The 27,953-nt window shown below is 65.1% G+C and overlaps 3 protein-coding genes across 3 annotated transcripts; 2 read left to right on the forward strand and 1 right to left on the reverse strand.

The window, feature by feature from the left end:
- The first annotated feature begins 6,518 nt into the window (after positions 1-6,518).
- On the forward strand, positions 6,519-11,678 carry LOC142420171 (histone H2A.V). Its single transcript, XM_075523771.1, has 5 exons — positions 6,519-6,689; positions 10,167-10,244; positions 10,664-10,777; positions 10,895-11,024; positions 11,329-11,678. The coding sequence occupies exons 1-5, from the start codon at positions 6,534-6,536 to the stop codon at positions 11,388-11,390; spliced, it is 540 nt and encodes a 179-aa protein (XP_075379886.1). The 5' UTR covers positions 6,519-6,533; the 3' UTR covers positions 11,391-11,678.
- Positions 11,679-13,921: 2,243 nt separating this feature from the next.
- On the forward strand, positions 13,922-19,230 carry MAT2A (methionine adenosyltransferase 2A). Its single transcript, XM_075523753.1, has 9 exons — positions 13,922-14,119; positions 15,942-16,019; positions 16,102-16,224; positions 16,307-16,419; positions 16,498-16,641; positions 16,762-16,980; positions 17,056-17,238; positions 17,325-17,458; positions 17,878-19,230. The coding sequence occupies exons 1-9, from the start codon at positions 14,029-14,031 to the stop codon at positions 17,978-17,980; spliced, it is 1,188 nt and encodes a 395-aa protein (XP_075379868.1). The 5' UTR covers positions 13,922-14,028; the 3' UTR covers positions 17,981-19,230.
- A 54-nt stretch (positions 19,231-19,284) lies between these two features.
- On the reverse strand, positions 19,285-27,841 carry GGCX (gamma-glutamyl carboxylase). Its single transcript, XM_075523731.1, has 14 exons — positions 27,713-27,841; positions 27,013-27,171; positions 26,040-26,205; positions 24,156-24,234; positions 23,963-24,069; positions 23,040-23,203; positions 21,984-22,243; positions 20,843-20,974; positions 20,600-20,751; positions 20,339-20,508; positions 20,096-20,226; positions 19,843-19,990; positions 19,572-19,767; positions 19,285-19,496 (listed from the first exon to the last, which is right to left on the reverse strand). Exons 2-14 carry the CDS (start codon positions 27,161-27,163, stop codon positions 19,340-19,342), a joined length of 2,013 nt encoding a protein of 670 aa, XP_075379846.1. The 5' UTR covers positions 27,164-27,171; positions 27,713-27,841; the 3' UTR covers positions 19,285-19,339.
- Between the last annotated feature and the right edge of the window lie 112 nt (positions 27,842-27,953).

Below are 27,953 nucleotides of genomic sequence, written 5' to 3' on the forward strand. Positions count from 1 at the left end.
CCCGTTTACCGTTTCACCGGTACAGCCGGCACCGGCACGGCGCCGGGACCCTCGGGCGCCGAAATCCGCCCCTTCTCCTCCTTCTTTTTTCGTTAGCAAAACCAACTCGCCGCCTTTCCTCAGTACCTCACGCCGGCGGAGGCGGTGGTAGCACTGGTGGGACTCCGCACCCGGCAGCCGGGGCCCTCGGTGTTGGGATTTTGGGGGCTTGGGGTTGTTTTTTTTTCTTATTTTGGTTTTTTTTTTTTTTTTTTTTTTTTTAACTACCTGGCCGCACTGGCTCTGCCGCCTCGGCCAGCCGCGCCGCAGCCGGCGGGGTCCCTCCAGCCATCACCTCTCGTATTAAATGGATTTTTCCACTCTGAAATAGTCTTTTTTTTTTTTCCTTTTTTTCCTTTTTTTTTTTTTTTTTTTTTTTACCTAAATCAGCTCGATCCTGCCCTTTCCAGGAAGGTATTTTTTTAGCCACATTTTATCCCAGGAACTCTGAACTGCACGGGGTTCATCGCTCTTCATTCCAAAGTTTCAGGTCCTCTTGCCCGACGGCTTCTCCACTTTTAGGACTTTTTTGAAAATTCATTTTTCTCCGCTATGTTTCGGGAGCCTGCGCACGCCCCCCCCGCCCCGATCTCAGCTGCCTCCTTAATTTATTGTCGCGGATCCCGGCGTCTCCCTCTCTCCGCTCGCTCCGTATTTATTGGGAAGCGAGGAACGGCCGGCAGCGACTCGTCTTCGCGAGGCGGGGGGGGACACCACCTCCGTCCCCCGCCTCGCTCCAAAACCCAGCAGAGCCCCGGGGGACATCGTCTGTCCATCCGTCCGTCCATCCTCCGAACCCCCTCCTGCCCTTCCCCGCCTCCGTAGCTCTTTTTAAAGGGATTTTTAACGCGATTTTCTTCCGTTTATCCCGTTTTTAATTCTCCTCCGTCGCAAAGGACTGGGTTTCCTCACTCACACGGGAGCAATAGTCTTTTATCTCGATGTCTGAACCGCGTCCGTACTGTATTTTGTACCCTCAGGCAGCTCTTTCCAGTGACGTCCTGCTGTATTCGCCCATCGTTCCATTTTTCTGTTCGCGCGCCTTCCGTTCTTTGCCGCGGAGAAAAGCGACGAAGCGCCGCGGACGCTGCCGGGTCGGGGGAGACGGCGGCCGCACCCCTCAGGGGGACACCCGGCTCCGCGTCCCGGCGGCGAGGGACACGCCGGCGTTCGGCTGCCGGTTGCAAAGACGCAGGCGGTACCTCTCCTTTTATTTTTAAAGAGGATCATATATATATATATATATATATAAAAAAATATATATATATTCTTTTTTTTTTTTTTTGGCTGAATTACAGTGATTTAGCCTTACCTTTCTACTCCGGGGGAGCGGCAGGGTCGCCGCCGGCCCGGCTCGGCTCTCGGTAGCCGCCTAGGAAATACGTGGAAGAGGAAAAAAAGGCAAATAACGCCAAAAAAAAAAAAAAAAAAAAAAAAAAGACCAAACCAGGACCCAGTGCCGCAGACGGCGTTCGCTTTGGCAACCAGAAACCTTTCTCCTGCCGGAGAAGCGATGTATCTATGTACAGAAACCTTCCGCAGCTCCATTTGACCTTCCAGCAAACGGGTGAGACGAGCAGAGCGCGTCGGGGGAAGAAATCTCGCAGCAAAAACACAAAAGAAACCAAAAAAACATCAAAAAATGCGAAAAATCACTAAAAAAAGGGGTTGTTTAACCTGCCAGCGGCCGGCGAGAGCGATTCGGAGAGGCGGGCGGAGAAGCCTCGGGCGCGAGCGAGGACTCGGGTGGTTTCTGCGAGGGGTTATTTTTTTTGGTGAGTTTTGGGGGGGGTTTCGGTTGCTTTCGCCTGCGGACGGCAGGCTGGGGCTGCCGAGAGGGGGGAGCCCCGGGGAGCCCCCCGCTCGCGCCGCCGAGGATCAGGCGCAGCGTTTCCCCGAGGAAAGCGGGACGACGGTTATGCCGAAGCCGGGCTCCTGCCTGCGCCGGCGTCTCTCCACAGACCGGACCTCGTCGTCGCCGAAAACACCTGCCCGCAGCCGGGGCGCGGGGAATTCGGCGGCGGCACGCGCGGCGGGTCTGGTTGTTCCCTTATATATATATATGTATATACACATCCCCGCGCGCGCGCGTGTGTGTATATATGAGATTTGGTTGGGTTTTTTGGTTTGGATCCTGTAGAAAATGGGCAAATTGCTTTTTTTTAAAAAAAAAACACGGAAGGGGGAAAAAATATCCCAAATTCTTGGAGCTTCCAGATTTTTGTTGTCCCAGAAGGGACGGTGTGAGAGCGCGACTATCGCTGTACAAAAAGTGAAATCTTGTAAATCTTGTATAGCGCCCCAAAATCAATGTAAATACCCAAAATGTCTGGGCTGGGAGCCGTTGGCGGCTCCGTTCAAAGTTAAAACTGCTTCAGTTTTTTTCCCCTCCTAAGAGAAAAATATGGAAGAAAATCGGAATTATCCTGCCTTGTTTCCAGCCGTTTTGGGGTCACGGGCATGAGAATCCCCTCGTGGTCCCTCGCTGCCGGCGGAGGACGACCTGGGGGGAGGCAAGTGGTCCCCGGGGCTGCCGTGCCGGGGAGAGCGGCGGTTTCTCTTGTTGGCGATTAAAAAAAAAAACAAACCCTCGCCGGCTTCTCTTTTAAAAAAGAAAAAAGTTTAAAAAAAAAAAAAAAAGAGAAAAAAAGAGAAAAAAAAAAAAGAAGCGTGAGCGAGCGATGACGGTACTTGAGCTGATGCACAAGGAATCTCTCAGCAGATCTTCGCCGCCGCGCTCGCCGGGAGAGGGTTCCCGGTGGGAAATCCACACCGGCTCAGCGTTGCGGCAGCTCGCCGGTGTCTCCACGGAAGCTTGGAGAGATGTCCCTCGTAGGGTGAGGCTCGGCTGCGGGCGCCATCGCCCTCCTCTTCCTCGTGGAGCCGGTCAAACCAGCGGTGCCTGTGCCAAGCGGAGCTGGTGTTTGGTGCGTCGGCGTGAGATCCCAGCGCCAGAACGGATCTCGGATCGAGCCGGGAGAGGAACGGCCGGTGAAGAGCGTGGCACCGGCGGCTTCTCACTGCAGCGGTGGCGACCGTTGGGCTGGCGGTCGCAGGCGAGACCTCCGAGCCCCCGCGCTCTCTGGCACCGCGGTTTGGGGTTGCCGGTGGCGTCAAGGCCTCGAAAGCACGGCGGGCAAGAGGCCCCGGGGGTTTCTGGCCTCGAAGCAGCGCCGACACCGATGCGACGGCCGAGAGCGGGTCCGGCGCGGGCGGCTCTCCCGTCCCCGGCACATGGTTCACCCCGGGATGAGGTGGAAACGTGCCGGCCAGTTGGTAAACCATCGGTGCGGGAGAGCGCCGGATCCTCCTCCGAGAGTCGCCGGGGCCGGGACTGGCTTCGGCCAATGTCTGCTGAGAGACCAAAACGTTCACCCCGAAGTACCTTGACGAAAGAAGAAAGTTTTATTCCTCTTATTTTTTTAATGAAAGAAAAACAAAAAATAAAGCAAACCATGCACTTTAGGCGGCCCAGCGCGGGGCTGCCGGCGCCCGGGGGGGTCCCGTCCCCCCCTCTCCCTTCCTCTGCGGCCGGCGGGGCGGCTTCGGGAGACGCCGGGGAGCGGCCGGCGGTTGCCGAAGGCAGGTCCTGGATTTTACCACTAGCAAAGACGACGCCCGACGTGACGAACTCCTCATGCTAGCGAGCACTCCTTACCGTAGCAGATTTTTGCAAATGGAGTTTTACAAGTCTATATTTAAAGAATTGTATGTTTGTAACAAATAAAAAGTATGCGGAAAAGTGAATGAAAAACCCAGCCCGGCCCCGTCTCGCTCCGTGGGGGGATTCGGTGGGGGGGTCCCCAGCTGTCCCTGGGGGTCTCACTCGTGTCACCCTCTCGGTAGGGGATGGGGTGGGCAGGGTCGGCGGTGGCCCCGTGGCGTTGTGGGGGTGTCTTGGGGACCCTCGGGGCTCGGGGGGGGGACACGGGTGTCCTGAGGGTTTGGGATAGCACAGAGGGGGCACACGGGGTCCCCAGCGTGGGCATGTTGAGGGCCACCTTGTCCCCAAGCAGGGCTCTGTCCCCAGGGGAGTCCCCAGAGCCGGGGCAGCTGTGGGGGGCACCGCGGGGAACTGGGGGGGCACGTCGGGGTGCAAGGGATCGGCACCGCGGGGACGGAGGAGGGTTGGGCATGGCACACGCGTGTTGCGTGTGTCACGGCTCACGCAGGCACGCCGGCCTGCGCAGACCGGCCCAGCAAGGCGTGTGCTCCGCGCACACGGCTGCGTGGCGTGTTCGCAGCCGCGTGCGCGGCGTGTCCGCAGCCGTGTGTGTGGCCTGCAGCCCGTGCCGGACAGGGTGTCGGCAGTCCCGTGCCGCCCCCGGCAGCGAGGCAGCCCGCGCCAGGCCGGCGTGCGGTGACGCAGGCGCTGCAGCCCGCGCTGCATTTAGCTCTGCGGCTCCCTGCGGGCACGGGCTCATCTGAGGACACGAGCGAGCGGGAGCCGCCTGCGCATGAGCCGCTGCCGCACCGCAGCCCCACCGCCGCCGCCGCCACCGCCACCGCCTGTCCCCATCGCTGCAGGCAGCCAGGGCCTGGCCTGACCCCATCCCCAGGGGGGCTGGATCCCCTCCGAGCGGGGTCCCTCGCCCCTCAGGGAGCAGCTGGCGGCGTCCCCGGGGACCCCGTCCCGCACGTCGCCCGGATGCCAGGGCGGGCAGCTGCTCCAGCCCCCCCTGGACGGAACCGGGGGGCTGTGGGGGGACAGCTGGGGGGGCCCTGGATACACAGCAGGCGCCTGTGGCAGTTGCTGCCTGTGGGGCAGGTGCGGGCAGCGTTCCCTCCGGGGGGGGGGGACCGGGAGCAGCTGCGGGGCCGGGGGGCTCGGGGCCCCCGGCTCCTTGCCCGCAGCGGGGTCACCCGGGCACCCCTGAGCCCCCCCACGGCAGCTGCAGCGAGGGGCAGGGGCGGCTCGGTGCCCCCTCCACCCTGCCTGGTGCTGGAGGGAAACTGAGGCACAGGGTGGGGCGTGAGCCCAGGCACCCGGGACACCCAGGGTGGGACAGTGACAGTGCAAAGCCGCCTTCCTCGTCCCCCTCTTCTCCTCCTCCTCCTCCTCCTCCTCCTCCCCAGCCCGGCGCTCCCCTACCTGCTCCATCGTCTCCTCCCTCGGCGGAGCCAAGGGGCAGGGCAGGCTCCAGAGCTGCTTCCGCCATCCCCAGGCAGGGGCTCCGCCGCACGCACAAGGGGCTGTCACGCTCCCCAAGCTGCTCCTGTTAGTCAGCGACCCTCGCTCTCTAAAATCCAAAGTTTCTCTTATAATATTAACCTTGTCATGTGAATCGGGTTGGATTTGGTGCTGGACCAGGCTCGTCACGAGAAACTAGAGCTTTTATTTCCCGTGACATGCTCTTCCCTAACACACCACCACACACACCCCCTGCCACAGTCAGACCAGGAATTTTTTGGGCTTTTTTTGGCCATATTTTATCCCTGCCGCTACCAGCAACTGTCCCTTTTGCATCTTGACGTTCCCTTGTGCCCCGAGCCCCAGCCCAAATCCCCCCTGGGGCTGACAGGACACTGTGTTACCTCACTGCCGCTGCCCTTCTTATCCCTTCTTATCTCATCCTACGGGGCAGGACCAGGCTTTATTTCTGAAAAACACACAGGGAAGGACTCAAAGGCACCGCTTGCCCGAGCCCCCACCGGGCCTCAGCGTCACCTGGGAGGGAGGGATTCCCCTCACCTCCGTGCTGCCCACGCCGGCAACTGCCTCCTCCCAGCACGGAGCTGGCGCAGGCAGCAGCCCGGCTGAGCCAAGCGCAGCCGTTTGTAACCGAGGCTTAAGTCTTTCTAGGCTATGCCTCAGGCCCAAGCCCTTCGGTGGGCCGTGGGGGTGATGACGGGGCCTGGGCTGGACGGGCAGCGGGTGGGAAGCTCCGTCCTCCCCCGAAGGAGGCGGAGGGCAGAGGTGGGTCGGGGACAACTCGGGGTGCGTGGAGCGGCCCTGAGGCCTACAGCGGCCGTGGGCCCCAGGGAGGGCCGGGCCCTGTCCGGAGCCGAGCCCCGCTGCCCGGGGAGACGCCGGCCCACGACCGGGCAGGCGCGGCGGGACCCGCCAACGGCCCTGACAGCAGCCGGGACCGCGGAGCGGAGCGGAGCCGGGGCCCCGCCCGTAACGGCGACGGAGCCGGGCGAGCCCCCCCGCCGCCCCGCTCCCCTCAGCACCGCATCCGCCCCCTCCCCCGCTCGGCGCAAACAAACAACCGGGGGGCGGGGGGAGAGAATGGGCGGGAAAGGCTCCTCTCCTTCCATTGGCTCCGCGAGCTGTCTGTCTGCCCAGCCCCTCCTCGCGCGAGACGGTGAGCTCTTTCTATTGGTAGACGGTCACGTCACTCCGCTGCACCGCCCACCGGCTCGGAACGGCCGGACACGCCCCCCGCCCTCACCCCTGCGTGCCGTGTGCAAAGGAAAAACAGCCGTTAAACGGGCCGCGGGGCGGAGCCACTGAGAGGGCAAGAAGCGGCGCTAGGATTGGTGGTAGCGGGATGTTCAAACTAGTATGGGACGCCTTGATTGGCTTGAGGCCGCCGCGGCAGGCCGGGCTCCCTCCTCGCGCTCGGGCGGGTTATTGTCTGGCGGCTCCTGAGGCGGCTCCAGCGCGGACTCGGGACCGGAGCTCAGGCGGCGGCGGCGGCACCATGGTGAGCGGCGGGGGCGGCGGCCGGGCTCGGTCCGGCTCCTCTGGGGGTGCTGGGGGGGGGCTCCGGGGCCGGTACCGGAGCCGGTGGGAGGCTGAGGCCGGGAGGCGCCGCTTTCCCGCTGGGCCGGGGCGGCTGGCCGCAGGCCCGGAGGTGACAGGGCCGCCCGGCGGGGGCTGGAGCCGCCGCTGTCAACGGGGCCCCGCGTCCGGGATCGGGTACCGCCGCCGCTCCTCTCGGCGAGAGGCCGGGGCCGCGGCGAGGAGTGGGGGGGCGGAACGGGCGGCTCCTGTGCCGGGCTCTGTCACCGATCCGTGACCTTGGGCACGGCGCCGCTCCCTGCCGTTCCCGGGGGGCTCCCCCCGCATCCTCCCCTTGACGGGGCGCCTGGAAGTGCGCCGAAAACCGCTTCGGTCCCGTCCCCCCCGCCCGGCGCTCGCCGGGTCTGCCGCCGTTCTGTAACCGAAGCCTCTCGCCGACTTTATCTCGTTGCGAGGCCCTTCGGGAGAGGATTTGTGCCGCTTCCCGAAATCTCGGCTCCGCCGATCGGGCCGGCGGGAGGCGAGCGGTGGAGCCGGTGACTCCCTTAGGCTGTCAAAGCTTTCCCGGGCCGTGACTGCCTCGGTTACGGTTTTGGAGGGAAACTACCTCTTTCACAGCTACTTTCCGTGCTTCTATATTTTACAAGTTGATGGTGTAGTAAGGAAGTGACTGTCAGGGGGCGTAAAACGCGCTGAGTGTGGAGCAAGTGGCCTGAAGGACATCTGTCAAGCGGCCTGGCCGCCTTCCCCAGGTAGCCCCTGCCCCAAGGAGCGTTTGATTTCCAGTGTTTAGACTCTGACCGACGTCTCCGTGTGCTGTTAGCTCTCAGCGGAGCTTGCCGGTGGCTTCCCAAGGAAAAGTCCAACACCGTAGGGGGAGAAGGCTGGGGTTTAATCCTCCCTGGTGCCTCGTTCGGGTGGCCTGGTGTCTGAAAGTTGTGGAAGCCATGGTTGTAGAGGCTGTTAACTGTCGTCTAGGATACGAGGAGGTTCCGAGTGGGAGATAAGGGCCCCGATCACTAAGGGTTAACGTGGAAATGCTCTGTGAGATTATGCAACCCTCACGGGCGCTGGGGGATATCTCTAACTTGTGGCAGTAGATAAAAAGTTGCTTTTTGAAGTATTTTAGTCCTGTTTGAAACAAGAAGAAGGAAAAAAAAAAAAAAAAAAGCTGCTTGCCGGCTGCAAGAGACCCAGCGTGTTCAATCCAGTGGGGTTTCGGTGTGGGAATGCCTCTTCCAGCAAGTGACTTCCGTGGGGAGAAGGGAAGGAGACGTCGTGTTCCTGTGCCCGTCAGCGTGGTCCCCTCCGGACGAAGAAGCAAATCGCTGCCATCTCTGACCTGACTGACCCCCCGCGAGCAGTGCTTCCCGAGGAAGAGAAGGAAACCTCTGTGCTGCAAACGTGATGTTCGTCAAGGAGCCCTCGTTCCTCTGCCGGGACCGTGGCCGGGAGGGGGATGAGCTTCCACAGGGAGCCGGTGGTGGCTTGGCTGTGGGAACCTGTTGTGGCATTTCCTCTGCAAGCCCTGCAGAGGGTTTAGACGTTGGTGAAGATGGAGACAAACCTCAGGACTTCCGCTGTGAGACTTTTCTTCCCTATTTTTAGTCAAATATCGTGTAAAGAACCATCCGGTGGGCAGCTGCCGGCTGGAAAACTTGACAGAGAAGTGGGAAAGTTCACAGCTGGCTGATAAAAGCCCTCGGTGTGAACAGCCAGGACTTTTCCCAGAGCCGTCTCTTATTTCTAGAGCAAGAAAATATCCCCAAATCCGCCTTCCTGATTTTTTTAAGTTTTACTGAGTGATGTTTTCTACTGATAAAAGTAACTCCTGATGCTTCACCGTAGCGAGTTGGCACTTCAAAGCGTTTCTGGACGAATCTCCAAGCCACCCCTCAGCCGCTCTCCTAACAAACCAGAGCCGACCGCTTCTAAAGACACTCCTGTCCTGGCATCGGCTGCCGAAACGCCGAGCGGTTTTGCCAGGTGCCAGCAATCCCGCAGCAGGATCTCTGCCGGCAGCCCTGGTGCTGCCATGGGGAGGAATCCACCTGTGCTCGGTGCCGCGGGATGCCAGCCCGGCCTTCCTGCCGCCCTTACCCGGCACTGCTCCGCTTGTTTTCTTGCCTCCAGGTTAAATATTTTCCCCTTGCAATTTATTTTTTTTCAATATTTGAATTTAAACTGGGCCGGCGCTCCCCAGCTGGTGCAGGCATGTGGTGGTGACTCGTACCTTGCTGGGACAGGACGCAGATCTTGGACATCCCCCCCCCCATGTTAAGCCGGTGTCTTATTTTAAGGTTTAATACGCTCAACTAGCATCACCTCGGTCTCCGGGGGATCTCCGGATCCTCCCAAATGAGCAGGAAGGGCTGGCGGCAGCTTTCACCCCCCTCACAGCAAGACATATTTCCCCCTTTTTGGAAGGGGATGGGGATTGTGGGATCAAGGTGTGGTGTAAAAATGGGGATTACAAGCATGGATGCTTTTAGGGCTCCGCTTTCCCTTCACAGCAGCTGTACGGGGGCTCCTCTGCTCATCGTGGGCTGGGAGACTGAATTTGGGGGGTTAGAGTTCTGTTGTTTCTCAAACGGAGCAGACTTTGGGTTGGTAACAGCAGATCTGGGTACTGCACGGCCGTTAATTGTTATTCCCATCTTCCCATCTCCCTCCGGTAAAAAAACACACGTTCGGCGGAACGTCTTCCTTCACGTGGGAGGGTGCGGGCACTTCCCAACTGCCCTGCTGCGTCGCCTGCTGCTCTCACCTTCGTTAGAAGCGGCTCTCGTTAGCTATTAGCGACGTCACAGTTTCTTACACTGCCCCTTGGATCTATTGGTTTCCTTAAAGCGGATGCGGGAGCCCGGCAAACCCACGTTGGGTTCTTCCCCATTTTGCGGTGGCTTCTTGCACTTTTCAGCTGCTCCCCTGCAACACAATTTTCGTTAAATCCACCATTTCTGGGGCTCCCTGATGATTTTTTTTTTTTTTTTTTTCCCCCCGCTCCGGAGCAGGAAGGGAATTGCCCTTGAATCCCGCAGGCCTGGGCTGCAAATTCCTACGTTCAGAAACGGTTTCCTGCTGCGCCACCCGTGTCAGCGCCCGCCTTCAGAGCGGGGAAACCGAATCTGAAATCAAACTCTTCTCACAACTGCTGCAAAAAAACCAACCAACCAAACAAACCCCACGGGTTCTTTGGGCTGGTTTCCCCCCGTTTGGTGTTTTCTGGAAAATAATGGGAATAGCGGTAGCAGGAAGTGAGACACACCTGGAGTGATAAAGCAGCCGCCTTGTCCCCTCGAGTTCGCCTTGTTTCGGGTCGTTTCAGAGGCCACAAGTTTCCTGCAGCGGCAGAGAGCGTCTTTGCCTCTGGATTATGGTGCAGCAGGTCTCTCTGGATTAATTAAGATTAATTAATAGGCGGGTTTCTCTCTTGCAGGCTGGTGGTAAGGCGGGAAAGGACAGCGGGAAGGCCAAGGCGAAGGCGGTGTCTCGCTCGCAGAGAGCCGGGCTGCAGGTAAGGCAACACCGGCACTCGTTGCTTCATGTCATCGTAGAACATGAATTTCCGAGGAAAACTTCCGCTTCTGGGAGGCAGGTTGCCCCGAACCCTCTGTTTTTTGGGGTGAAAACTTAACGTTTTGTGATGATGGAGCGATGAGGCCCCCTGGGCTCACAGGGGTTGTTTGCTCCCTGATGCGGGCGGGATCCCTCCCTCCTGCAGAGGATTAATTTGGATCATCGTGATGAAATCCCGCGGGAAGCGTGTGGGGAGGATCTGCCGTCGCGGCAGTTCCGTGTCAGGTCATCGTGGCAGCTCCTGGAAGCCGTAGACACGCGGGGTGGGGAGCGACTTGGGCTAAAATCAGCGTAATTTATGGAAAAAAATATAGGGGGCTATAGGTGTTAACGAGGTGTTGGTTGCTCCCACCCCAGTTCCCGGTGGGCCGGATCCACAGACACTTGAAGACTCGCACCACCAGCCACGGGCGAGTGGGTGCCACCGCTGCCGTCTACAGCGCCGCCATCCTCGAGTACCTCACCGCCGAGGTAGGTTTCCCCGCCCTTGCCTTCATCCCGTGGGAATAAAACCAAAACAGCAAAACAACAACAACAAAAAAAATCATTTCCCTCGGGATGCCGAGCGTCTTCCCGATTTCTCGGCAGGTGCTGGAGCTGGCGGGGAACGCTTCGAAGGATCTCAAAGTCAAGCGGATCACTCCCCGTCACTTGCAGCTGGCGATCCGCGGCGATGAAGAGTTGGATTCCCTGATCAAAGCCACCATTGCCGGTGGAGGTGGGTGTCGTCCCCCCCTTCCCTCACTCCTGTCCCTAACCAGGAATTTTAGTGGGGGGGGGGGGGGGAAGTGGGGATAAATACACGGGAATTCGGCAGCGGTGATGGGTGCCGGAGGCTGGCTGCTTCCCCGGATCCGACTGGAACGCCGGGGTGGGATCCGTCGAGCGGGAGGAAATGTTCGCGCCGGGTTGTCGCAAAACTCCGCTGGGGGAATCGAGGATTTCTCGATTCCCAGCTTTTTAGGGAAGTGTGATGGGAATTTTGGGGAAGTCTGACGGGAATCCTCCTGTTCTCTCCGCAGGTGTCATCCCCCACATCCACAAGTCTCTGATCGGAAAGAAGGGACAACAGAAAACGGCGTAGAGAGGGGAAAAAACAACGCGGCCAGCTCCCTCCCGCCGTCGTACTGTACCTGGGACAGAAGAAATCTTGGGGATACGTGGCTTTTTTTTTAAGGAATAGTTCAAAGGAAGAGCATAGGCGATTGACTGTAGAGAGGAGAAAACATTGGTATGGGTTTAGATTCCGGGTTTGACACAAAGTTGTTCATTGTCAGGCGGCAGCGGGCGGCGCGGTGGGCGAGGGGCTCGGCTGCTCCCCGGGTTTTATACAAAAATGGAACGGATAAACCATTTTTTACAAAAAAAACCCACCCCCCCCGCCTCTCCTGTTAGTGTCGGCTCTGGGGGGCTGCGGGGGCTCGCTGGGGCCGGGTGGGGGTTGGGGTGGGGGGAGGGGACAGCCGGGACACCCCCCCCCCCCCCGCCCGCCCGCGCCCGGCACGGCGCTCTCCCGCGCCAAATGCAAATTTGTCCCCGCCCCGTATGTAAATGAACGCGGAGCTGGGCGGTCCGGCCCCCTATGCAAATAGGAGGCGGGAGGGGCGTGGCGTGGCCCCGGGGCTCCGCCCACCGGCCCCGAGACTGGAGCGCGGCGGGGCGGGGTCCGGGACACGGGGTGGAGCTGTCTGTCTGTCTGTCTGTCCTGGGGGTGTGGGCCCGGGTGTCCGTCTGTCCCGAGTGGCCACCTGTGCTGGGTGTGTGTGTCCCCAGTTGTCTGTCTGCCCTGGGTACGTGGGTGTTGGGTGTCTGTCTGTCCCGGGTGATGGGGTAGGGGGTGTCTGTCTGTCCTGGGCACGTGGGGCCTGGGGGTGTGGGCCCGGGTGTCCGTCTGTCCTGAGTGTCCATCTGCCCTGGGCATGTGGGTGTCAGGTGTCCATCTGTCCTGGGTGTTGGGGTAGTGGGTGTCCGTCTGTTCTGGGTGTCCATCTGCCCTGGGCATGTGGGTGTTGGGGTCGTGGGTGTCTGTCTGTCTGTCCTAGGTGTCCATCTGTCCTGGGTGTTGGGGTAGCAGCTGTCTGTCTGTCCCGGGTGTTGGGGTAGTAGGTGTCTGTCTGTCCCAGGTGTCCATCTGTCCTGGGTGTTGGGGTAGCAGCTGTCTGTCTGTCTGTCCTGGGTGTATGGGTGGCAGGAGTCTGTCTGTCCTGGGTGTTGGGGTAGCGGGTGTCTGTCCCAGGTGTCTGTCTGCCCCGGGTGTGTGGGTGTTGGGTGTCTGTCTGTCCCGGGTGTTGGGGTAGCAGCTGTCTGTCTGTCCCGGGTGTCCATCTGCCCTGGGCGTGTGGGTGTTGGGTGTTGGAGTAGTGGGTGTCTGTCTGTCCCAGGTGTCCATCTGTCCTGGGTGTTGGGGTAGCAGCTGTGTCTGTCTGTCCTGGGTGTATGGGTGGCAGGAGTCTGTCTGTCCCGGGTGTTGGGGTAGTGGGTGTCCATCTGTCCTGGGTGTCCGTCTGCCCTGGGCGTGTGGGCGTTGGGTGTCTGTCCGTCCCAGGTGTTGGGGTAGCAGCTGCCTGTCTGTCCCGGGTGTCCGTCTGTCCTGGGCGCGTGGGTCTCGGCTGTCTGTCCATCTGTCCTGGCCGCACGGGGCCTTGCCCAGCCCTCCCCTGGCAGGGGCCGGTCCGGGCACACCCTGTGCCCCGGGGAGAGGCCGGCGCCAGGGCCCGGCTGCCGCGGCTCTGCGTGCCCACACCTGGCCCGGGAGGGGCCGAGCCGCGCCTGGCCGGCAGCCGGGCAGCAGCCGCGGGCCGGTGGAGGAGGAGGAGGGAGCTGGGACGGCTCCAGCAGTGGCAACACCGGCGGCCGGTTGCATCAGGCGCCAAGAGGCCGCGATGGCCGCCCGCCCCGGGTGCCGTCCATCGCCCTGCCGCGGCCTCAGCCCCGGCCCACCGGGCCGCGGCGCCTCGGGTGGCCCCGGGGACCCGGTACCGGCTGACGGGACCGGGGCCGGCCTGCGCGCCCTTGGCCATGGTGGCGCCGCCGCCGTTGTCGCAAGATGGCGGCGTGAGGCGTTGGGGTGGGGTGTGAGGTGTTGGGGCGGGGCGGGGGGCCCGGGCGGGGCGCGGGGCGCCGGTGCCGGGGGGGCGGCGGGGGCCGAGGTCCGCACAATGGCGGGGCCGCTCAGCCCGCAAGATGGCGGCGGCGGGGAGGGGCCGTCCTCGCCGCCGGCGGACGACGCACCGCGCATGCGCGCCCCGCGCTGCCACGAGGCGCATGCGCCCGCCGCCCCGCGCCTCGCGCCGCCGGGCCGCGAGGGAGGCACCATGCGGCCGCACCGGGGGAGGCCGGCGGGAGACGCCGGTTCCCGCCCGCTTCGTCGCGCCCTGGAAGGACGGCGAGACGGCCTGGCCGCCTTCTCGGCTCCGCTCGACGCCCGGTTGGCCTCGGGGGGCGCGGGGCAGCCGCGGCGGGGGAGGCAGCGCCCGGCGTTACGTAACCCGCCTCCCCCGCCCGCCGGCAGTGGTTCCGCCGCCCTGTCTCCGCGGCGCGTTCGGGGTCCGCCATTGGTAGGAGGAAGCGGCGGGGCGGGGCGAAGAGGGTATAAATAGAGGCGGGGCGGAGGGCGCCGCACTCAGTCCTCAGCGGCCGTTCCAGCGCTGTACCGCCTCCCGCGCTCCCGCTGCGCCCGCGCTCCCGCCCGACGCCGCTTCTCCTCCGCCGCCGCCGCCGCCATGAACGGGCAGCTCAACGGCTTCCACGAGGTGTTCATCGAGGAGGGCACCTTCCTCTTCACCTCCGAGTCCGTGGGCGAGGGGCACCCAGGTGCGGGCCGCGGCGAGCAGCGAACGCGCAGGCGCGGCCCAGCAGCGCGCGGCCGCCTCAGGGCGGGCGGGGGGAGGAGGAGGAGGGGAGGAGGAGGAGGGGGCGCGAGCGCCCTGGAGGGGGGGGGGGGGGGGTTGTCCTCGCGGACAGGTTGCGGGGGGGGGGGGGGCGGCCGTGACGCAACCGGGCGCGCGCGCAGTGCGGGGCGGCGCGCGCCGCATTGCGGGCCCCGGCGCGCACGTGCTTCCCGCGTGGGGCGGGCGGGGGGGGACACACAGGGGACACGGCACGGCACGCACCGGGGGTGGCGGGAGGGGAGGGGGGGGGGGTCTTACCGGGTGACGCAACGGCGGGGGGGGGGCCGGGGGCCGCCGTGACTCAGCCGTGACTAAGCAGCTCCCGGAGGGCGGCGGGACCCGGCGTGTCCCCGGTTCCCCCGTGGGACCCCCCCCCCGCGCAGCCTGGCGGTCCGAGCGCCGCGGGTCTCCCCCGGGGGGGAGCGTGGCTGCTGGGGCCGTGACAGGCCTGGCCAAGGGCCCCCCCACCCCTCGGGGCAGGGCCCCGCCCCCACAGTACCCTGCTCCCCCCCCCCCCCCCCCCCCCCCCCCCCGTTATCCCCACGGGGGTCCCCGGCTCTCCCGCCCCCCACCCAGCGGTGGGCTGCCCGGGCGGTGATGGAGCACCCTGCCCGCACCCGGGACGCTCCAGATGTGCCCACCCCCTCCGCAGCTGGAGAGTGGGGACCCCCGTGGGGGGCTGCTTTAGGCTCCCCCCGAGCTCCCGGGCCGTGTTCCAGGCCGGTGCCATGGCGTGCCGGGCTCCCTCCCTGCCTTTGTGCTCGCCAGTTTTGGGCACATGACTGGAAAGCTGCGCAGGCAGCTGCCGGCACCCGCTGCCCGGGCGCTCCCCCAGCCCCGGCCGGCCGGCCCGCCCAGCCCCCCCCGCAAACGCGGTTTCCCATCGCCCCGCAGCGTAGGTGCGCTGGCACCCACAGCGCCCGATGGCGTGACCAAAGTCCTGCGGCCGGTCCAGGGGTACCTTTGGGGCTCCCCCCCCCCCCGCGTTGGAAGGGCTCCCCGTACCTGGGATCGTGCGCTGCCGCAAGGGAAAAGGACTTCGGCAGCCACGCGTGGGTGTAAGGTCCATTCCCTCGCTCTTTCACCCCGGGAAGCGGCCGGGGGAGCCGCCTTCCCTCGCCCCAACGAGGCGCTGCCTCATCCTCTCCCGAATCCAGCCCGAAAGGTCACTGCCAAGGACGTCCGCAGTCCGAGGGAAGTTGCTTATTCACCGCCGAGCCCCGAGCGGCCCTTGGGAAGCTCTGGGAGCAGGAGGGGGCTCTCCCTTTCCCAGAATAAAACATCCCGGCTCCCGGAGGGAACTGGGTATCCGGTGGGAGCTGGCCGGGCACGCTCCAGGGCGGCTGCTGGCATCACGCACCCCCCAAGGAACCGGGGGCAGAGTTGCGGGGAGGCTGGCACGCTCCGGAAAGCCGGGGCTGGAGAAGGGGGTGCCGGTCCCCTTCAGCAGTGCCGTAGGTGGCTGAACACAAGCCCTGACCCCATTGTAACTGGAGCTTAACTGGTAAATGCCTGAAATTCCAGGCTGAAAACCCGGCGCGGGGACAAGGCGAGGGCTGTGTGTGCTGCGGGAGGCTGCCGGCTTAAGGGGACGCTTGTGCTCGGCCGCGGCTGCGCTCCCCAGCTTAGCGTGGACTCAGCTGAGCCGAGGGACAGCGGCTCAGGAAGGAAGGGCCGTGCCGTGCCGTGCCGCGCCGCGCCGCCCTGACGGCCTCCTGCTCTCTGTGTGTGTCCCCCCCCCCCAGATAAAATCTGCGACCAGATCAGCGATGCGGTCCTGGACGCCCACCTCAAGCAGGACCCCGATGCCAAGGTGGCCTGCGGTGAGTGGCTCCCAGGGGGCCCAGGGTGACGCCAGCGCTGGGTGGGCGACGCCGGCGCTGACGTCCTCCTCTTTCCCTTCAGAAACGGTGGCAAAGACGGGGATGATCCTGCTGGCGGGGGAGATCACCTCCCGGGCCGCTGTCGACTACCAGAAGGTGGTCCGGGACACCATCAAGCACATCGGTTACGACGACTCCTCCAAAGGTACGTGCCGAGGGGGTCACCGGCTCGCTGCCGGCGTGGGGCTCGGCGCACCGGGCTCACCGCCGCCTCCGCTCTGCCCCAGGCTTCGACTACAAGACGTGCAACGTGCTGGTGGCCCTGGAGCAGCAGTCGCCCGACATCGCCCAGGGCGTCCACCTGGACCGCAGCGAGGAGGACATCGGTGCCGGGGACCAGGTGAGTCCCTGTGCCGCGTGAGCCGCCGCGGTTCAGCCGGAGGAGTCGTGGCTTCATCGCCCCCTCCCTCTGCCGCAGGGCCTGATGTTCGGCTACGCCACGGATGAGACGGAGGAGTGCATGCCTCTCACCATCGTCCTGGCCCACAAGCTGAACGCCAAATTGGCCGAGCTGCGGCGTAACGGCACCCTGCCCTGGCTGCGCCCCGACTCCAAGACGCAGGTGAGGGCCCCCACGGACCTCGCTGGGAACCCCGCTGCCACGGGGGTCCCCAAAACCGCTCCCCTGAGTCCCCAAACCTCCCGCCTCATCCCCTGACCGCCCCGGCGTTCCCCCCGGCAGGTGACGGTGCAGTACATGCAGGACCGCGGCGCCGTCATCCCCATCCGGGTGCACACCATCGTCATCTCGGTGCAGCACGACGAGGAGGTGTGCCTGGACGAGATGCGGGACGCGCTGAAGGAGAAGGTGATCAAGGCGGTGGTGCCGGCCAAGTACCTGGACGACGACACCATTTACCACCTCCAGCCCAGCGGCCGTTTCGTCATCGGCGGCCCCCAGGTACAGCGGCTTTTCCGGTGAAGCCGTGCCGGCGTGGCGGTGCCGGCACGGCGGTGACGGCCGTGTCCCTCGCAGGGTGACGCCGGTCTGACCGGCCGCAAGATCATCGTGGACACCTACGGGGGCTGGGGGGCCCACGGCGGCGGCGCCTTTTCGGGGAAGGATTACACCAAGGTGGATCGCTCGGCCGCCTACGCCGCGCGCTGGGTGGCCAAATCCCTGATCAAGGCCGGGCTGTGCCGCAGGGTGCTGGTGCAGGTGGGTGCGGGCGGGTCTCCCCCTCCCCGCGCTTTTCGGGGGGGAGCTCCTCGGACTCAATGCGTGCCCCTCCCCCCCCCCCGTAGGTGTCTTACGCCATCGGGGTGTCCCACCCCTTGTCCATCTCCATCTTCCACTACGGCACCTCCCAGAAGAGCGAGCGGGAGCTGCTGGAGATCGTCAAGAAGAATTTCGACCTCCGCCCCGGGGTGATCGTCAGGTAACGGGCGCCGGAGAGGGGGGGGGAACACGCGCCGCTGGGAGAAGAGGAAAGGGGGGGGCACACCGGGGCGGTGGCAGCGTGTGGGGGTTCCCCTCCTCGGCCCCGGAGCAGCCGCGGTCACCGCCTGGTGCAGCTGGAACCGGCAAGGAGAGCCGCTTATGCCGGAAGATAAAGCGCTTTCGGGCGCGGACGGAGGTAAGTATCTGCCGAGAGCCGAGCGCTTGGAGCTTCTCCGGCTTCTCGGGAACTGGGGGGGGGGGACACGGGGACGGACACACAGACAACCGGGGAAGCTCCAACCGCCCCCCGGGGATGGGAGGAGACGGAGGCGACGCCGCAGACCCCCCGGCCAGGCAGGGAAGGGGCAAGCGCGTGGCCGGATCCTCTTTACTGAGTTGAGGACTTGTATATTCCAGGGATCTGGATCTGAAGAAGCCCCTCTATCAGAGGACCGCAGCCTATGGCCACTTTGGTAGGGACAGTTTCCCTTGGGAAGTTCCCAAAAAACTAAAATACTGAAAACAAAACAAAACAAAACAAAGCCTTGTTAGGCTTTTTCCCCCCACTCCTGCGGGCGTAGGCTACAGAGAAGCTCGCGGGCTCTGGGGGAAAGAGCTCCTCGGCCCCCCCAGGCTCTCCTGGCCCCATGTCCCCCCCCTTTTCTCTCTCTTTCTCTCTCTCTCGCCATCGTTTCGGTTGCGTGGGGACCACGCGCGGCCTCGTGCCTCTCCCCGAGCCCCCCCGTGTCCCCCCCCGCCGTGGCCGCCGATCCCTCCGGCTTCTTTTTAAAATCTCGTGTGACGTCTGAGCTCAGAGATGGCAAAAAGCCCCGAGCACTCCCCCCCCCCCCACCCCTCCAACTCTCACTGTCCCGCTGCGGGGGGGACACGATGACAACATTTTGGCTCCCCCCTTTCCCGCCGGGACCTCGCTGGTGCTGGTTTTGTTCTTAACCCCGATTTTAAAAACCTCTCTTCTCTCGGAGGACGCACGTTTTGGGGCAGGGGAAGGGATGGTGTTAAAACCGTGCCCCCCCCCCCTCCCCCAAATCCCCCGTGCGGGTTTGGTACCGGAGGAAAATGTTTTATGGTTCTTTTTTTTCTTTATAAGAAAGCTGAAGTGACTCCACAACTGCACAACTCCCCTCCTTCCCGCCCCCAGCTCGGTGCTGAGGGGGGCGGGGGGGCTCGGCCGACCTTTATATATATATATTTTTGGGGGAAAAAGGAGAGGGATTTGGCCCTTCATACTTGAACGTTTTTTTCTAGCGGTGTATTTATTGTGTGCTGAGGCGCGGGGCGTGAGTACAGAGAAGCCCCCGGGCTCAGACGGCAGCTCTTGATTTTCCTGAAAGCCCCCCCCCCCAGCACCTTCGCCCCCCTCCAGCCGCCTTTCCCCCACCCCCAGGAGGCCGAGACGGCCTCCGAATCGGGGTGAAAAAGGGGGAAATCGGGTTCAGTGATGGAGGGGGAGAGGGGCAGGCAAGCGCTGGGGCTACCCGGCCCTGGGACCGCGGCGCATTTGGCCGGTGTGGTACAGAGAAGCCGGCTTGTTTACCTGCCCGTCCCGGGGGGCCGGTGCCCCCAGAAGTGCCTTGGGGGGGTGGGGGTGCTGGTGTGGGGGGCTTTCTCCTCTTTTTTTTTTTTTTTTTTTTTTTTTCCTCTTTCTTTTAATATTTTTCTGGAGGTTTTATTACATTTGTTTCGGTTTCACCAACTCCAAAAGAAAGAAACTAAAGAAATCTCAATAAAAAGTGCTGGGTTCGACCATCCCTGCCTCAACTGCCACCCGGCCGGGGGGGGGGGGGGGGGGGGGGGGGACACGACACTGAGGCCTGGGGGGGGTGGGCTTAAAAAAACTGAGTTTATTGGGGGTCGCTCAGAGCTCGGGCCCCCCCTGCCCCTCCCCGCCGCCCTCGGGCTGAGCCTCCTCTTCCTCACCGCGCCAGTTGGCGAAGGCCACCTCCTGCGCCAGCTGCTCCAGGGGTGGCCGGCCCAGCGCCAGGTTGCGGAGGGAGATGGAGGTCATCAGGGCGCTGCGAGGGGTTGGGGGGTCAGTAACGGGGCGGGGGGGGTGATTTTGGGGGGGAAAGGTGATTTTGGGGGCTCACCTGCGGCGGAAGAGGTAGAATTTCTTGCGGAGGAAGCGGTGGAGGCGCTGGGCCAGGCTGGCTTCCCGGCGCCGGCTCTGCTCCTCCAGCCGCCGCTGCCGCCGCAGGAACGTGCTCACCACCGGGTCGGCCGCGGCCCCCGCTGCCAGCGGCTCCCCCAGGATGGGCCGCAGCTCGGGGGGCAGCGGCTCCTTCTCTGTGGGGACCGGAGAGGGGTGAGCTGGGGGGGACACGGGGGGTCCCCGCCACCCCCCCCAGCCCCAGCGCTCACCGGTGCCGTTGCGCACCCGCTCCCGCAGCTCCTGCAGCCGCGTCAGGTTCCTCTCCAGCGCCAGCGCGGTGGTGTTGACGTAGAGGTACATGTAGCAGGAGGGCTCCGGCGACACCGTGTGCACCTTGTGGTACTGCCCCGCCGGCAGCTGGGCGGGAGGGGGCCCTCAGCACCCCTCGGGCATCCCCCCCGAAGTCCCCTGGGTGTCGTGTGTGCGTGTCCCTGTCCCCCCGTCCCCCCCCCAGGACCTCACCTGCATCCCCTCGCCCTCCCGCAGGGAGCGGTTGCGGTGCTGCTCCACCAGCTCCACCAGCACCTCTCCCCGCAGCACCCGCAGGCTGGTGTTACCCAGGTCCTCGCTGACAAAGTTCTCCAGGTGCAGACCTGGGGGGACGCGCACACACACACACAAAAAAAAAGGGGGTGCAGCCCCCCCCCGAGGGTGGGCGTCCCCCCCCCCCAACCCCAGGGGATCCCCCCCACCCCGTCCCCGTACCGGGGAAGTCGGCGATGAAGACGGCCTCGGTGTGCCCGTCCAGGCGGCTCTCCAGCTCCTGCAGCCGCTCCCGCCAGGGCGACAGCTCCAGCAGCAGCGGCAGCAGCCAGGGCGTGGGGCTCCACGGGGACCACGGCGCCCGCACCAGGTCCACCCGCGGGTCCACCAGCCTGCGGGGAACGGGGGCCGTCAGCACCCCGCCCTGCATCCACCCCCCCCCCGCCCCAAAACCGGGCGTGTGTCCCCCCGCACCCCCCAAACCTCTGCTGGAAGCGGTCGTTGATGGAGACCCAGACGTCGAAGTAGATCTGGGGCTGGGAGATGTTGTAGCGGGGCAGGAGGCGGCTCAGGCAGGTCGAGTATTGCTTCAGCATGTCCGCGTGGTCCTTCCAGCGCCGGCTCTGCGTGAACACCTGCCCGGGGGGCGGGGGTTCCCCTGGCCGTGAGGGGGACACCCCGTGTGTTCCCCCCCCCCCCCCCGCCCGCCCCGGGGTCCCCGCTCACCCCCGGTTTGAGGTAGCCCACCTCCCCGGTGAGCCCGTCCCGGTAGGTGATCTTGACGTGCTGGTGGAAGCGGGAGTGAACCATCATGTCCCAGGAGTAACCGTACAGGCCGTTGGTCCAGTTGTTGTAGCCCTGGGGGGGGGGACACGGGTCACACCAGGGGGGGACAACACGATGACACCAGGGGACAACAGTGTCCCCACCCCATGGTGACAAGGAGGGGACGGGGACCCCTGTGTCCCCCCCTCCTTCATCCCCTGTGTCATCCCCCTCCCGTGGCGGGTAACCCTGTGACCCCCCCATGCTTGTGTCGTGTCCCCCCCCAGCACCGTCCCCACGCGTCCCCGTGTCCCCCCCCTTACCCTGTGCCCCCAAGTGTGCCCCCCCCCCCGCTAACATTCCCCCCAGCACTGCCCTCCCCCCAAGCTCCCCCTTGGTGCTGCCCCTGTGCCCCCCAGCAGCCCCCCCCTTTACCACCATGCCCCCCTCCAGCATCCCCCAGCACCAACTGTCCTTTCGCTCCCCCCCCCGTGTCCCCAAAAATGCCCCCCACGTCCCCCAAAATACTCCCATGTCCAAAAAAATACCCTCCACGTCCCCAAAAATAACCCCATGTCCCCAAAAATGGCCCCCACATCCCCAAAAATACCCCCCACATCTCCAAAAAGAACCCCCATGTCCCCAAAAATACCCACCCACATCTCCAAAAATACCCCCATGTCCAAAAAAATGCCCTCCATGTCCCCAAAATACCCTCACGTCCCCAAGAATGCCCCCCACCTCCCCAAAAATACCCCCCACCTCCCCCAAAATGCCCCATGTCCAAAAAAATACCCCCATGTCTCAAAAAAGGCCCCCCACGTCCTGAAAAAATACCCATATCCCCAAAAATGCCCCCCACATCTCCAAAAATACCCCCATGTCCAAAAAAATGCCCCCCATGTCCCAAAAAATGCCTCCTGCGTCCCCAAAATACCCCCCATGTCCCCAAAAATGCCCCCCACATCTCCAAAAATACCCTCACGTCCCCAAGAATGCCCCCCACCTCCCCAAAAATGCCCCCATGTCCAAAAAAATACCCCCCCGTCCCCAAAAATGCCCCCTCCTGCCTGCCCCCTCCTCGCCCCCCCCGAGCCCCCACCTGGGTGATGAAGTGGGAGTAGGGCAGGAAGAACTGCTCCAGCACGTAGAGGAGGGTGAAGGCGGCAGCCAGATGCTGGCGAGGCCGAAGGCCCCCGCGCCCCCCGCGCCCCCCGTAGTGGCAGTCGGGGCTGGGCCGGGGGGGCCGGGTGTGGGGCAGGACCCCCCGCAGCCAGGGCGGGCAGCGGGCGCAGAGGCGCCGGGGCCAGCTGGGGTGGCAGAAGAGGCCGCTGGTGGCCAGCATGGTGTAGGGGAACATGCCTGGGGAGGGCAGCCCTCAGGGACCCCCGCGCGGGGCCGGGGACCCCCAGCGCCGCGGGGAGGCCCTGCCCCGGATGGGGGTGCTCTGGGGGGTGCCCTGCCCAGGGTGGGGGTGCTCTGGGGGGGTCTGGGTGCCCCTGCCCAGGGTGGGGGTGTTTTGGGGGGGGTCTGAGGGTGCTCCTGCCCAGGGTAGGGGTGCTTTGGGGGGGGTCTGAGGGTGCCCCTGCCCAGGGTGGGGGTGCTTTGGGGGGGGTCTGGGTGCCCCTGCCCAGGCTCAGGGTGTTTTGGGGGGGTCTGAGGGTGCCCTGCCAAAGCCAGGGGTGCTTTTGGGGGGGTTGGAGGGTGCCCAGGTGCCCCTGCCCAGGCTCGGGGTGTCTAGGGGGGGGTCCTGAGGGTGCCCTGCCCAGGCTGGGGTATTTTGGGGGCATCCTGAGGGTGCCCTGCCCAAGCTGGGGGTGTTTTGGGGGGGTGCCCAGGTGCCCCTGCCCAGGCGCCCCTGCCCAGGCTCAGGGTATTTTGGGGGGGGGGTCTGCGGGTGCCCTGCCCAGGCTGGGGGTGCTTTAGTGGGGGCCAGAGGGTGCCCAGGTGCCCCTGCCCAGGCTGGGGGTATTTGGGGGGTGCCCTGCCCAGGGTAGGGGTGCTTTGGGGGGTGCTTTGGGGGGTGCCTGGGTGCCCCTGCCCAGGCTGGGGGTTCTGGGGGGATCTGAGGGTGCCCTGCCCAGGCTGGGGGTGCTCTGGGGTGCTCTGGGTGGGGGGGGGGTGGGAAGGGTGCTGTGTGTCCCCCCCCACGTCTCACCGATGCTGAAGAGCTGGGAGTTCATGCAGTGGAAGTAGGTGACGAAGACGAGGGCGAGGGGCCGGGTGGCGTCGAAGAAGAGGAGGAAGCCGGCGGAGAGGTCGAGCACCAGCCCCCCCCCGTGCACCACCAGCAGGCTGGTCATCTCCTCCGACAGCACCAGCCTGCGGGGGGGCGTCACCCTCCTCATCCTCACCCCGACCCCGCCACCCCCCTTGTCACCCTCCTCATCCTCACCCCGACCCCATCACCCTCCTCATCCTCACCCCGACCCCTCCACCCCCCTTGTCACCCTCCTCATCCTCACCCCGACCCCATCACCCTCCTCATCCTCACCCCAACCCCATCACCCCCCTTGTCACCCTCCTCATCCTCACCCCAACCCCATCACCCCCCTTGTCACCCTCCTCATCCTCAGCCCGTCCCCGTCCCCCCCTTCTCACCCTCCTCATCCTCACCCCATCCCCGTCCCCCCCTTCTCACCCTCCTCATCCTCACCCCAACCCCATCACCCCCCTTGTCACCCTCCTCATCCTCACCCCGACCCCATCACCCTCCTCATCCTCACCCCAACCCCATCACCCCCCTTGTCACCCTCCTCATCCTCACCCCGTCCCCGTCCCCCCCTTCTCACCCTCCTCATCCTCACCCTGACCCCGCCACCCCCCTTGTCACCCTCCTCATCCTCACCCCGACCCCATCACCCTCCTCATCCTCACCCCAACCCCATCACCCCCCTTGTCACCCTCCTCATCCTCACCCCGTCCCCGTCCCCCCCTTCTCACCCTCCTCATCCTCACCCCAACCCCATCACCCCCCTTGTCACCCTCCTCATCCTCACCCCGACCCCTCCACCCCCCTTGTCACCCTCCTCATCCTCAGCCCGACCCCTCCACCCCCCTTGTCACCCTCCTCATCCTCACCTGAAGGGCGCGAAGAGCCAGTGGCGGGCGAGGGAGCCCATGGAGTAGCCCCCCACCCAGTCGGCGTCCAGCTTCTTCAGCCCCGCGATGAAGTAGACGATGAAGATCTGGGGGGCAGGGGGTGAGAGGGGGTCCCGGAGGGGACCAGGCCTGCGGGGCGGGGCACAGGGCACCCCGGCGCCCGGGCGCCCACCTGGGCGCGCAGCAGGGCGTAGTTCCACAGCGGCACGTGGGTGTTCCGCTTCTGGGGACGGAAGAGCCCGTCCAGGGACCTGCGGGGACACGGGGGGGGGACACCCCCAGAGAAAGGGGGTGACCGGCCCCGCTGTCGTCAGTGCCACCACCCCACGGGGACACGGCGCCGGGGGGGGGTGGGGGGGATCCTGGGGTCCACGGCACCCGTGGGGACCCCCGCTGCCGGCGGGGACGCTGGGGTCCGGACCACCCCACGGGGACCCTGGCGCCGCAGGGGACACCAGGGCGTGCGCCAGCCCCGGGGGACACGGAGCCACGGGCCCCCCGGCGCAGCGGGGGATCCCTCTGCCACCCCGCAGGCACCCAGCACCGCCGGTGACACCAGAGCCCGCGCCACCCCACGGAGGACACCGGGCACTGTGCCGCCCCACGGCTGACCCAACGCCACGGTGGTGACCTCGGCGCCTTGCAGGACCCGGTGCCACCCATCTCACCCCATACCCCAAAAATACCCCCGTGTGCAAAAAAATACCCCCCGCGTCCCCCAAAATACCCCCATGTCCAAAAAAATGCCCCCCACGTTCCCAAAGCAACCCCCATCCCCAAAAATGCCTCCCACATCCCCAAAATGCCCCCATGTCCAAAAAGATACCCCCCATATCCCCAAAAATGCCCCCCACATCCCCAAAAATACTCCCATGTCCCCCAAAATGCCCCCTTGTCCAAAAGAATATCCCCCACGTTCCCAAAAAGATCCCATCCCCAAAAATGCCCCCATGTCAAAAAAAATACCCCCATGTCCCCCAAAATGCCCCCCACATCTCCAAAAATATCTCCCACCTCCCCCAAAATCCCCCCATGTCCAAAAAAATACCCCCATGTCCCCCAAAATGCCCCCCACATCTCCAAAAATATCTCCCACCTCCCCCAAAATCCCCCCATGTCCAAAAAAATACCCCCATGTCCCCCAAAATACCCCCATGTCCAAAAAAATGCCCCCCACGTTCCCAAAAGTGACCCCCTGTCCCCAAAAATGCCTCCCACATCCCCAAAATGCCCCCTTGTCCAAAAAAATACCCCCCACGTCCCCAAAAAGAACCCCCACATCTCCAAAAATACCCCCCACCTCCCCCAAAATCCCCCCATGTCCCCAAAAAGAACACCCACATCCCCCAAAATCCCCCCACGTCCCTCAAAATCCCCCCATGTCCAAAAAAACACCCCTATGTCCCCAAAAATGCCCCCCACCTCCCCCAAAATACCCCCATGTCCCAAAAATACCCCCCACCTCCCCCAAAATACTCCCATGTCCAAAAAAACACCCCCATGTCCCCAAAAATGCCCCCCACGTCCCCAAAAAGAACGCCCACGTCCCCCAAAATCCCCCCCCACGTCCCCCAAAATCCCCCCATCTCTAAAAAAACACCCCCATATCCCAAAAATGCCCCCCACATCTCCAAAAATACCCCACACCTCCCCCAAAATACCCCCCATATCCCCCAAAATGCCCCCCACGTCCCCAAAAAGAACGCCCACATCCCCCAAAATCCCCCCCATGTCCCCCAAAATCCTCCCTATGTCCCCCAAAAATGCCCCCCACGTCCCCCAAAAGAACGCCCACGTCCCCCAAAAATCCCCCCCACGTCCCCCAAAATCCCCCCATGTCTAAAAAAACACCCCCATATCCCAAAAATACCCCCCATGTCCCCCCAAAATGCCCCCCACGTCCCCAAAAATGCCTCCCACGTCCCCAAAAATCCCCCCCACGTCCAAACACACCCCCTCCCCCAGAACGGGCACCCCGTGCCTCGGAGGACCCCGGCACCCCCCGTACCCCCCCCCGGTACCCCCGGTACCCCCGGGCGCGGTCGGCGGTGCCCACCCGTAGCGGTCGGCGCCCAGCAGCGCCAGCTGGAAGGCCAGCAGCCCGTAGAGGTAGGAGTGGTTGTTCCAGGAGGTCTTGTCCAGCAGCAGCAGGTACCAGTACGGGCCCAGGAAGGCGACGCAGCTCAGCCGGTAGCAGCACCCCGCCATGATGCCCAGCGCCCCTGCGGGCACCGCGGCCGCCACGTCCCCGTCCCCGTCCCCGTCACGGGGACGCGTCCCCCGTGCCAGGGCCGCCCGCCCGGGGCCCGTCCCTCTCTGCCGTCCCGGTACCCGTCTCGGGGCTGTCCCCCATCCTTCCCCGGTTCCCCTGCCGGTCCCGTCCCCGCGCCCAGCCCTGTCCCACTCCCGGTCCCCACGTCCCAGTGCCAGTCCCCGTGTCCCAGTCCCACTCCCCGTGTCCCCATGTCCCAGCCCCAGTGCCCATCCCTGTCCCAGACCCATTCCCCATGTCCCAGTCCCCGTGTCCCAGCCCCACTCCCTGTGTCCCAATCCCCATGTCCCAGTCCCAGTGCCCATCCCTGTCCCAGTCCACTCCCCATGCCCCAGTCCCCATGTCCCAGTGCCACTCCCCGTGTCCCAGCCCCAGTGCCCATCCCTGTCCCAGTCCCACTCCCTGTGTCCCAGTCCCCATGTCCCAGTCCCAGTGCCCATGCCTGTCCCAGTCCCACTCCCCATGCCCCAGTCCCTGTGTCCCAGCCCCAGTCCCCGTGTCCCAGTGCCCATCCCTGTCCCACTCCAGTGCCACTCCTGTCCCCATCCCGCCCCCGTTTCTGTCCCAGTGCCACCCCCCCGTGCCCATCTCGGTGCCCGTCCCCCTCTGCCATCCCGGTATCCGCCCCAGGGACCGTCCCGGTGCCGCCCCCCGCTTGTCCCCGTCCGCGTCCCCATCCTTCCCCCGCTCCCCCCCCCTCGGTCCCCGGCCCCTGCGCCCGTCCCGGCGCCGGTCCCCGCCGTCCCCGTCCCCGCACCCAGGAACATGGCGGCGTAGAGCAGGTACATCCAGTCCAGGGGCAGGGGCCGCAGGAAGGGCAGCAGCGGGAAGCGGCAGACCTCCAGCCCGTCCAGGAACCGCCGGTCCAGGTGGCCCAGGCCCCGCTCCTGGGGCACGTCCAGCGCCATCAGCAGCCCTGGGCCGGCCGGGCGGGCGGTGAGCGGGCCGGGCCCCCAGCGGGCCGGGCCCCGGGGCAGCCGGGCGGGCACCGACCCCCAGCCCCGCCCGGCCCCCGCGCTGGCGCTGACGTGTCAGGGCCCGGAGCCCGCAGCCCCCGGCGCCCGGGAGCCCCAAGGTGCCCGGGTGCCCCCCGGATGCCTGGGTGCGCCTGGGACCCCCCCAAAACGCCTGGGGGCCCCTGGGACCGCTGGGTCCCCCCAAAACGCCTGGGGGCCCCCAAATAGCTGGGAGCCCCCAAAACGCCCGGGGGCCCCTGGGACCCCCCAAAGTGCCCGGGGGCCCCCCGGATGCGTGGGTGCCCCTGGGACCCCCCCAGAACGCCTGGGTCCCCCCCAGACCCCCGGGACGCCACCTGTGTGCCCGGGTGCCCTCCGGGGGCCCCCAGTGCCCGGCTCCCCCCCCGCCCTCCCGAAGCCCCCGAGCCCCCCCCCCCCCCGTGCCCGAAGCCCCCCCCCCGGTGCCCCCCCCGCCCCCGGTCTCCCCCCGGCCCCCCTCACCGAAGGCGGCCCGGAAGGCGCCCAGCGCGGCGGGGTCGGCGGGCCGGTGCAGCAGCCGGACGAAGCGGTGCCACCGCGCCAGGTCCCGCAGCTCGAAGCCCAGCAGGCGCCGGGCCAGGCCGGGGCCGCTACCGGTACCGGTACCGGGCTCCTCGGGGCGGGGGGGGCCCGGGTCCCGCCCCGCCGCCGCCTCCCCCCGCTCCCGACGCCTCCGCCGCGCCGGCCCTGCAGCGGGGTCGGG

Source organism: Mycteria americana, chromosome 23, assembly GCF_035582795.1.
Source record: "Mycteria americana isolate JAX WOST 10 ecotype Jacksonville Zoo and Gardens chromosome 23, USCA_MyAme_1.0, whole genome shotgun sequence".
Lineage (NCBI taxonomy): Eukaryota > Metazoa > Chordata > Aves > Ciconiiformes > Ciconiidae > Mycteria > Mycteria americana.